This window comes from Tachysurus vachellii, chromosome 16 (assembly GCF_030014155.1).
Source record: "Tachysurus vachellii isolate PV-2020 chromosome 16, HZAU_Pvac_v1, whole genome shotgun sequence".
NCBI lineage: Eukaryota > Metazoa > Chordata > Actinopteri > Siluriformes > Bagridae > Tachysurus > Tachysurus vachellii.
In genome coordinates, this window is record NC_083475.1 from 167,715 (window position 1) to 179,135 (window position 11,421).

The following is an 11,421-nucleotide window of genomic DNA, read 5'->3' on the forward strand; positions in this document are numbered from 1 at the left end:
CTATTATGTTCTTATTATTGTTGTTATGGTTATTATAATATATTATTTTAATATTAATATCATTATTATAGTATTGTTGTTATTACTATTATGTTATCATTATCATTTATTATTATTACTATTGTGACCTTGCACACAACTTGATTGTTTGCTTGTTATATTTACTACTTTAAAATTCAAATGCCTCCTAAGATAGGTTTCTTTAGACACTCTATGCTGTACATAATGAGTTTACACAGAATTACATAGCATTTTTTCAGTAAACAGTGTTCATAAAGAGGCCTATAAAAAGCATTAGAGTTAATTGTTGTTCCTAATGTATTACAAGTGTATTTCAGTAGGGTACAACTGAGGATGGCGACTTCAGTCCGTGTTGCAAACCCAGATGCCCCTGAAAGTCACCAGCAGGCAATACTGGTGGCGACCAAAGAGGCTCGCCAGTATAGGGAAAAAAGGATGGTCTTCCCTACATCTCCACTGGAGTTGCTGAACCACACGACCGCCCTGGCCCATGCAGAGAAGCTCCTTGTGAAAGATGGGATCCCCGCACCGACGCATCAGCAGTGTCTGGGAAAGTTGGTTGTGCCATTTGGCCAGTATGAAAATGCACCTTTTCACTGGCTTGTTTCAAATGATGTGGGATACATGAAATAGTAAGTATATTACATTTTTAATACCTTTTATAGTCTATGCATTTTCATTGCATGCTTAAAAAAATGTGTACCTGTTTGTGCAAAACTACAGCTATTATGAGTGTAAATATTTGCAAAGTTTGCAATACTCATGATTACAGTTGCAGTTAATGTTGATTGTACTGAATTGATGTTCTGTATGTGATTGCAGCATAATTGACAAGCACAGAGCTGAGGTGACAAATAAACATAAAAATGCAGTGATCGTGAACCAGTGGGTGAAAGACTACCTCACTGAATATGCAGAGAGCTTCCCACAAGTTTCCAGTCTCCTTGAGGCCAACATACAGTAGATAGATGTATCTACGGCCAGAGAGGTTTTGAGAGTCACACCTTTAAGGAGATGTGGGAGCTCTACTATCAGTACTCCACTCTAAAGAACAGGCCAGAGCTATTTACTGATGAGAAGAGGGAGATCATTCAGAAAGCGTACACGTCTGTGAGGAGATGGTTACACACACCTCTGACCTGCATCATAAGTATGCAGATGAAGAGGTTCAAGAAGTATATTAATGAAAAGGAGCAAGTAAGAGTTAACAAAAGAAAGAGAAGGGTGGCACAGAACAATGAAAAAATGCTCAACTACTCAGAGATATTTTACCATGTCAATCAAATGTGTTTTAAATGTATTTATTAAAAACTGGGAAATCAAAATTGTTCAGCTACAATACATTTATTCTTTCCCCAACAGAAGGCAAGAACTTCCATATGTGACACCTCATCATGGTCAGGTGATGATGCTGCACTTGTAGCTGCAAGCCAGTCTGTGGAAGGTAAGTGAGAAAGTGTTAACAGAAATCAAGCCCTTTTTAGAAACATTATTTGATTTATCGTACAACAGTCCTTGTTCTGCAAATTGTTAGATTTGCTCAAGTCCCAAAAGCCACAGATGAGTGCCAGCCCTAGCAGTCAGTCTGTTAGGTTGCCTTCTCAGGATTCTCGGCCCACAGACAAGCCCAGTCAGCCTGATCCTGCCATCAGACCCAAGCAGTCAGAGCCCACCGTCAGGTCCAAGAAGTCCAAGTCCGCTGTCCAGCCCCGGCAGTCTGTATCACCAGCCACAACCCGGGATCATGTGACACCCAAAGAGCAACACATTAGTTATTGTGTTAAAATTGAATATTTATTACTGTATATGTAAACAGAGACAACAACAGCACAGACTCAGATGCTGCAGCCTGTGATTAGATTTTTTTTATATATATGTATTGTAGGTACGTCACATCTGTGATGTGTCCAGTTGGTACACAATGCTGACTGAAGTCCTGTGCTGTGGACCATGTACAAAGGCAGCCAGGAGTGGAGAAGGTGGCACGGTGGGCCGGTGGCTTGCATGGGATCCTGCTATTCTATCACAGCTCAGTGAGGCCCATCGAGCCATGTTCCCTGCCATCCTCACTAGCAGGTGCGAAGGCTGAATATAATGTGTGTATTTAATAAAATTCAATTCAAGTTTTTATGTATAGCACTTTTTACATTTGACATTGTCTCAAAGCGGGTTTACAGAACATAAACATAGAACAAAAGGTTAATATAAAGAATAATATAAAGATTAATAGAATACAAAATTCAAGATTAATATTAGATATATTTAAATGTGTATGTATTTAAATATATGTAATATTAATATTGAATACAATAATTTGAAGCAGTATAATAAATCAAACTCCATATATCGACCGTGACACTATTTACAGACGCGGCGTGGACAAGAACGTTGTGCGACTTTTGCGTGACCGGACCGAAGGGAACACCATGGTTAAAGTGTGGCGGCAAATACAGGAGAATCACTTTGAGGAGTACCTCCAACGCAAGGACCTGTACACCACGCTCCTCGTGAGTCTAGTGGAACCCGGAGGGATCGTCTCCGCGTTGGGGTGCACGTTCCAGGCTCCACCGCCTCCAAGAGAGCTGCCCTCAGCTCGTCTCCTGCGCCATGCCTTCCTGCTGGCAGAGGCCAACAACGTTCAGGATTACCGGAGCCAGATCTTGTCCATTTTTGGCACTGTGCTAAAAATGGATTCCACCAAGAAAGTATGTAAATAGAAGGATTAGGTCGTACTGTATGCGATGCCAAACATATACCACTACTGTGTATTTTTGTTGTTGTTGTTTTAAATGTAATCATTTTACACCATTTTAAAAAGATTAAACACACTGCGGTATATAACAGGTTACCAAACGCAAACTTACCGTATGTTTTAGGTGGGGAAGAAGCTGTCTGGGGAGGGTCAAGGCTCAGCTGAATGGTTCACCAGCATTAGCAACGAGCACTCCCAAATTCTTTCGTTTGTGCTGACCTGCGAGGAGTCCACGGAGAAGCTGGACCCCATGTGCCGTGGACTTATGGAAAGGTTCTGGCTGGCCAATCAACCTGTCCCCAAGATCTTATATGTGGACCGCGGTTGTTGTCGTGCGCAGGGCCCGACGTCAGTGGAGACTTTGTTCCGGCCTTGGGTGGACAGTGGGATGGTCGTGCGTCTGGACATCTTTCACTGGATCCACCGGTTTGACGCAGCCATCCGCACGGAGAGTCACAGCAAATATGCTGCCTTCAAGTCCGCATTAGCCGGGGCAGTGCTGGCGTACAACCGCACAGACCTGGAGCTGCTCGTCAAGGCCATGAGAGCCAAGGATCCGGCGGCCATGAAATCTGCGTCAGACGAGGATGTCATCCGGCACTACGTTTCCAGGGAACAGCTCAAACACCATGTGTGGAGGGTCACCCTCGGGGCCCAGGAAACGTTCCGGCTCGTCAGCCTGGCCATCGAAGAGCTGAAAGGTCCCGCTGGGCTGGACGAAAGTGGAGTGAGCCTCTTCAAAACACCTGGTGAGTCAAAGACCTTGTACAAAAAAAATAAAGTTCAGTTTTGACTGTGTGGAATGTTAAGTGAACATTATACAATGTATTAACCAATTAACTGTGTGTATTTGTGTTACACAAAAACTATGCTCATTTGCACACTTGCTCTTTTTTGCATTGTATATATCCACCTGATTTCTGTTTATAGTAACAGCAATATATTATGTTCATACATATCCTTCTGTATATTTCTGTTTATAGTAATAGCCATATTTTGTTTATAGCACATACCCTTCTGTAAATCTGTTCATATATATATATATATATATATTCACCTGTATATTATGTTCATACACATCTCTAAATTACTGTTTATAGTAATAGCCATATATTTAGTTACAGCACATATAATAAGGATATTATAGTATAAGTAGTATACAATATAATAATAACTATAGTATATAGCCATCTGTATATTATGTTCATAGTTCATACACGTCTGTAAATTACTCCTATATTACCATCTTATTTAATTTATTTAACGCATGTAAACATTGTATACACACTGCATTTGCTGCTATTGCACTCTGGTTAGACCTAAACTGTATTTCGTTGCCTTGTACTTGTACACGTGTAATGACAATAAAGTTGAATCTAATCTAATCTACAGAGGCCATTGATGAGGTGTGGGCAAGTCAGCAGCGACACCTGGAATGCATCCAGGATCCACCAGACATGAGCATGTACAGAGTAGCATGTAGCACGACCATCAACGACGTGGACGTGCCGTAATACAAATGTCTGCGTGGAAGCAACAGCCTGGAAGGATTCCACAAATCTCTGCCTAATATGATTCCAGGTACACAAATGTAGTCTGTATACTTTTAACAAAGGAAATTCTTCTTTCTAATACACTTTATCGTGACCTTCAGGTCCCCACTGTGCAGCTCGGCCCTTTCAGGTTTACCTGATAAGCGGCATTTTTCTAGTTTCTGTTAGAATGAAACAATACGCCAATTGTTATAAAATTCATTAAACAACAACAAGACAACATACACATTTGAACCTCCTGTATTCTGAATTGTATTTTTTACAGGAGGATGCCTGCAGTCCTAACCCTCTTCCTGGCTTTCAAAAGCTAGAAACATTCTGCTCCTTGCTGGTGGAGATCTGCCTTGCTGAAAATAAGCTCTCTCTTACCACTGAGCAGAGGTGCAAAATCCTTGAGGCCTGGAATGCAGTGGAGGAACATGATAAGCAGCCACAGAAGTTTAATCAGCTGTACAGGACCCACTGGGGTAACACCCTCTACTGTAGAACGAAAAGGGATGATCTTGTTTCCGCCGCCATCATCCAGAGGGTCAAGATGTCTAAGCGTTACGCGCCGGCTCAACATGACATCGGTTCTCAGCACAACAGGCTGATGTACACACTGGTCAAACTGCTGTGGTTGCAAACTCCTCAATCATCTCGCACCAGCCCAGAGAAGAGCGTGATCTTGAAGTCCTACGAGAGAATTCAACACCGGATTTTGGTGGATGATCCAGTCCTGTCTAAAGCAGGCATTCCGCTTCCAAAAATCAACATCAAGACGGTGCGGGACTTCATTCGTCATCAAGAGAGGCTCCTTAACCTCCATGCCACAAAATGGTCATTCGCCATCACAAAGACCACCTCCGTCTCTTCCGCAGAGCTACCTCCAGCACCACACCAGCCGGCAGTGCTCCCTCCGCCAGACTACCCCCTCATGCAATATGTGCCCACACCTAGCACGGCAGGGACGAAGCTGTTGAAGGAGAGGACCGACATAACTATGCCACTCTCCCGGTCTAATCCACCTTCGCTCCTGCCGCCGCTGGCGAGAAAAACCCCGGCCTCTCGTAGGCTCACCAGACCTGCGCCTTCTGTCTCTTCCTCCATAGACACCCCTACTATTTCGGGCCCCTCCACACATAATGTAATGCTCTTCGGTCAGGTACCGGTTACTGTTCCAGCCTCATTGCTCTCCTTGGCAGTGTACATATTGCCTGCCAGTCAGACGTGCACATCACACAGCACTGGCACATCTGGCAGCGGAGAAAGAGCTAGCAATATAAGCCCATATTGCCTGCCAGTCAGACGTGCACATCACACAGCACTGGCATGTCTATCAGCGGAGAAAGATCTACGCAATATGAGCCCATATTGCCTGCCAGTCAAACGTGCACATCACACAAGATCTGGGCAAGATCGACATACTATAACCGTAAGAGGAAACACCCATCAGAATTACTGTAGGAGCCAAACTGTCAAGGGTGCAAAGTCTCCCAGTTTGTACACTCTGTGGCCAACCAGTCCAGGGACATAAAAAATACAAAAAAAAGAAATTTCTGCCCTACAAAAATGATGTCACGTTCCAGAGGACTGGAAAACAGGGTGTTCAAAAGTTATGAAGAGTTTATCTCAATTGTAGACCAGATGGCAGCTGAAGAACTGTGAGAATGTTTTAAAATGCTTTGTGTGCGTCTATACAAATTTACCCCAGTTAGTGCATATGTTTATTAGAGTTGTGTAGAGAAATAAAGTGACCAGTATTCTACTGTACACCATATTTGGTATTTTTTTGGTAAACTATAACTACAATTAGACTTTTCTTTCTTCATTTTGTATAAAACACTAGTACATTTATTTCTCATTTTTTTTACTTATTCTTTATCATGTTCAATGATGCTGTAATTTCAACCCTTGCCCAATAAATCTATTTTACTGAATATAAATCACCTGGAATATATATATTTTTAGACACAGATTCTGTATAGACTTCAGGTGAAGCCTGATATCCCTCTGCTGGGCCAAATAAAAGGCCAACCATTATCATGAACACTGGAGACTTTCACAAAAATGATCTAGTTCAATCACATCAGATAATCCTGAACTTATTGCAGAAGTAATAAACTTATCCTTATAAATTTTAAAATAACTTTTAGGCACAAATTCCTTCATAAAGATACGTGATGAATGTAAATAAATTGCAATCAGGAAGACAAAGCATCCTAAAACAATATAGTTTTGATGAAAACATTTATTTTAAGGATTCCACGTGGTCAGCGTCACTGACATATGCAAATGAGGCACTGGCTGTCAAATATAAACAACAAGCGTAACACGTGGATCCCTTCATAAAGACGCGTGATGAATGTAAATAAATTGCAATCGGGAAGACAAAGCATCCTAAAACAATATAGTTTCGATGAAAACATTTATTTTAAGGATTCCACGTGGTTAGCGTCACTCTTTGACATATGCAAATATTTATAAAAAATATGTTGTTGAATATGTTCGTCAACAACCTCTTTTTTCATGACTAAGATGAGACGATGACAAGACTGCACCACTGTCCAAAAATGCTGACTAAGACTAAATTAACATGCATTATTGTTGACGAAAAAAGACGAGACAAAAATGTTTTGTACAAACTAAAAACGAAGATAAAGTCTCTCTTCATTTTCGTCTACAGTTGTCTCTGCTTTTTCATCAGCTGTTACGCCTTTAAAATATTCACGAGTTCGCGGCTTTGCTGTTGCTCAAGTTACAGGTCTGCGAAGCGGATCCCGCTTATTATATTGCTATTTACCAAATATATCAATAATTTGACACAAAATGATGATTTAAAAAGGAGTTTATTGATTTAAAAACAATAGTATTGTTTCCGCTAAAGAAAATAGTGTGCCATGGCAACGCTCTGTTTTTCATGGCAACGGTGTGTTATAGTTCACAGCGGTCTGTTATCAAGAAATAAAATACTGTGTGTGTAGAAAGAATTCGTCCACACGCCACTCAAATAAATAAATAAATCCTAAGCGCAAGTCCACCCCTGGTCTAGTCAGGCTTTTTGTGTTAAATTATATTTCTTGTCGCTGCGCAGGCTCTTTTATTGTACATGACAGCTTATGTCCCGATGACCGGTCTTTGCATTACGATTAAAAGCAGTATCAATAAAGTAAAAATGTGATGTGCGGTCAAGGTCGAGTGTATGCACTGTTTAAACAAGTGTTCTCAACTTCTCACTGATACTTTTGTGATTCGTGGAGTTTTGTCAAGTTTTATAGCCTTTGTTAAGTTTTATTGTTTCTTATTCAAAAGTGGTGACAGAAAAAACTCAGCAACCCCAACCTGAAACCTCATAATCACATCATAATCAAAATTAATAATTAGGCTTAAAAGCAAATGTATATGTAAGGGAATCAAGTTTAACAATTACATGTAATATTGCTCCAAATATCAATAATGGTGTGTGCAATAGTGATGCGCGGGTCGTCTCATAACCCGCGGGTCCTGCGGGTGACCCGCGGGTCGGGTTGGGGCGGGTAAAAAAAATTGTCACTTTACTGCGGGGCGGGTTGGGGCGGGTCATTAAAAGCAAAATATAAAAAAATTATTTTGGAATATATTTTTATATTTTATGTGATTCTTTGATAAGGTTACAATACGTAGGCCTACGTAGCAACGTAACTTGCGTGATGACCCCAAATCTTTGGCTTCGCGTCATGAAAGCGCCAATCAGCTCCCGCCACAGCCACAACAATAAAGCAGATAATTAAAATGGAAGACGAAGTGTGAGTGAAATTAAGGTGGGGAATTTACAAAATCCGAAGAAAAGAAGGTAAATCTGCAAAATCTAATGTTTGGGAACGGTTCTCCGAAATTGTTGCAGCAGGAGACAACAGCAGTATCGGCTACGTTAAGTGCAACTCGTGTGAAAAAAAATACAAACACGAGAGCCACAAAACGGGCACTTCCAGCATGTCAAGGCATATTTGTGGGGGGTCTAAGAAAAAGGACCACACGTCTCAAAATATTACTGCTTTTCTCAAAAATAAAGTACCAGCACATGTGAAGTCCGAGGTTACAGCTGTGCTGGCTGGGTGCTCGAGGCTAGGCGAAATAGATTAATTCCGGGTACAGTGGATGCAATTCTTTTTATTTGCACAGTGAACGTAAAAACACTAAATGAACATTTCCGTGTGTTAAATAAAACAAAAGTTCAGTGTTTATGTAGCATAGGCTGTAAACTCATCATCTTCTACCGCTTATCCGAACTACCTCGGGTCACGGGGAGCCTGTGCCTATCTCAGGCGTCATCGGGCATCAAGGCAGGATACACCCTGGATGGAGTGCCAACCCATCGCAGGGCACACACGGCTGTATGCCTATAAAAATCTGAAAGAGATTTTGTTTGAGCCTTTTTCTGTTTTAAAATAGGCTACTGTAATTTGTTAGACCTATAGGTGTTTATTTATTGGTCTTCTCTATAGAGATAATTACAAACGATGCTTTGTAAATGTTGAAAATGTTTATATTTTGGTGTTAATATGACCATGCTGGTTTCTATGGTGAAATAAAACCTGCTTTCATTTACATTACACTGCGTCTATTTAATGGTTGCGGGGGCGGGGCGGGGCGGGTTGTAAAAATAAAAACAGTGGCGTGGGGCGGGCTGGGACGGGCCAATAATTTCATAAAAGCGGGACCCGCGGGTTGTAAAAAAAACCCGACCCGCGCATCACTAGTGTGCAATACCATGTATAACTTGGTAATTTACTTTATATATATACTACATATATATATATATATATATTCCTCCGGGGGAGGAAACCGGAGTACCCGGAGGAAACCCCCGAGGCACGGGGAGAACATGCAAACTCCACACACACAAGGTTATACCCTAACCCTATATATATATATATATATAAAACCTTGTTATGTTTCATGTTTCTTTATATATATATATATATATATATATATATATATATATATATATATATATAAAGAAACATGAAACATAACGCATGGTGAGTTAAAGGAACACTGTAGATCCTTACTGAGTGGCCTGAGTGGGATTTCTCCTGTAAACCCTAAATAAATCTGAACTTACCTCAGGTTTCTGGGCCTGGAGTTGGCTGTGTTTGGAGTTGGCGTCTCTGATCTCCTCTATGCTCTCTGGTCGTGTAGATAACATAACCATCCCACTGCTAACAAAGGAGTCTATGGCATGTATATGACCTGAAGAAACACACAAACACACACACGCACATCTGGAATGGAATTAAATATCCCTCGGGAGACGTTGCTCTCAGAGCTGTCAGCATTGTGTCAAATAGTCTCAAGTCATCAATCATGGCCTTCAGTGGCTCACAGTTCACCGTGAAGAAATCCACCTTATGCATGCTACACAAACACACACACATACAAACGCACATACTGTACACACACATAGACACACACACAGACACACACATACAAACACACACACACACACAGACATACACACAGACACACATACAGACACACACACATACACACACATACAAACACACACAGACACACACACATACACACACATACACAGACACACACACAGATACACACATACACAGAGAGAGAGAGAAAGAGAACCTTCTATTTCCAATGACTTTATAAATTATATTTTTGATACAGATTTATCCCTAAGTAACACACCGTGTGTGTGTGTGTGTGTGTGTGTGTGTGTGTGTGTGATATTTACACACTCAACCATAAGACAGAAACCAAGAGTCAGCGTTTCTTTTGAAGACTGGAAAGAGGAAGTGAAACTAATAAAACACATTAATGCACAGTGGTATGTACTGACACACAAGCGCATGGGACACATACACCCATATGGGGACGCACCGGAGGAGGAGGAGGGAAAGCCCCAGCACTCAACACACTTATATTAACACAACTCCCTGTGAGAAAAGGGCCAGAGGAAGGGGAAATAATTATTCTAATACTTAAAGTCTTAGCTGTGGCACAGTTGCGTTTTCCATCTGTCAGTCAGTGTGTGTCTGTCTGTCTATCCATCCATCCATCCATCCATCCATCTATCTATCTATCTATTCAGTCTGTTTTTTTCTTTCACTTTTAACTATATACGTAATTTAATAAATACAGGTACACCTGACAAGAGGTGTGTATGTGTGTGTGTGTGTGTCCCCGATCAACCTCAATGTGTCCTGTACTTGCTTCAGTCTGCTGAACAGCTGCTCAGCATTGTTGTAGATGGTGATGAAAGCTCGGGAGTTGTTGTCAATCATAATGCTGAATATAGACTCTGCCCCTTATCGCTTTCATACACACCTCTGAATTGATTGGGGAAGCTGATGAAGCGCTTCAACTCTCTGTAGTACCTCATGCGCAGCTCCTCACACAGGCCGGAACTGTGTGCGGCCCTGCCTGCACACACACACACACACACACACACAGATACAAAGATTATCACTTAAACACAAGGTCTATGTGTATTTCCGGGAAGGTTCGTTCTTTTTCTAACTTCGCTCGGTGTTTCACTATGGGAATCGCTTTGGGCGTGACCAACTACGGAAGCTCTTATGACACCACGTCTGTCTTTGACAGACAGGTCGACCTGCGACCAGACTCCGCCTTGCCTATATCAGCCAGGTCGACCCCTGTCTTCGTCATTCGCGCTTTCTTCCCGTGGGAGACTGCAGCAAGCTCTCTCAGCGCATCCCGACCTGCTGATCTTGCTTAACTGTTCAATAGACGGACCGTTATTGGACTCCGTCGCCGAACGCGACATCAGTAGAGGGATTGTGGTGAGTGACAACCCTACACTTGGAGTAGCGTCCGCGTCGTGGCGAGCTATTCTTACCTCCTGCTGCGTGTTTAGTTACAGCGGTAGATAGCATCTAATTTGCTTCGGTCTACGTGTCAAGGCGGACCTACCGGAGGTTTAATCCACAGTCTAACAGGCTAACGTGTTGTGACGAGTCTTTAGACTACGCTATGTCGACGGCAATTACCCCCGCCAAAGGGCATGAGTCGAAGACTAAGGAGGCTGTATCCCGCCCTTGTCCATCATCATGTGGAGCTACCATCTCGGGCAGGGACCCTCATCCTATGTGCATA

General features: G+C 42.0%; 1 protein-coding gene across 1 annotated transcript; it reads left to right on the forward strand.

The window, feature by feature from the left end:
- The first annotated feature begins 1,888 nt into the window (after positions 1-1,888).
- On the forward strand, positions 1,889-4,477 carry LOC132858876 (uncharacterized). Its single transcript, XM_060889420.1, has 5 exons — positions 1,889-2,097; positions 2,390-2,726; positions 2,898-3,522; positions 4,166-4,354; positions 4,428-4,477. The coding sequence occupies exons 1-4, from the start codon at positions 1,943-1,945 to the stop codon at positions 4,285-4,287; spliced, it is 1,239 nt and encodes a 412-aa protein (XP_060745403.1). The 5' UTR covers positions 1,889-1,942; the 3' UTR covers positions 4,288-4,354; positions 4,428-4,477.
- Positions 4,478-11,421: the final 6,944 nt, after the last annotated feature.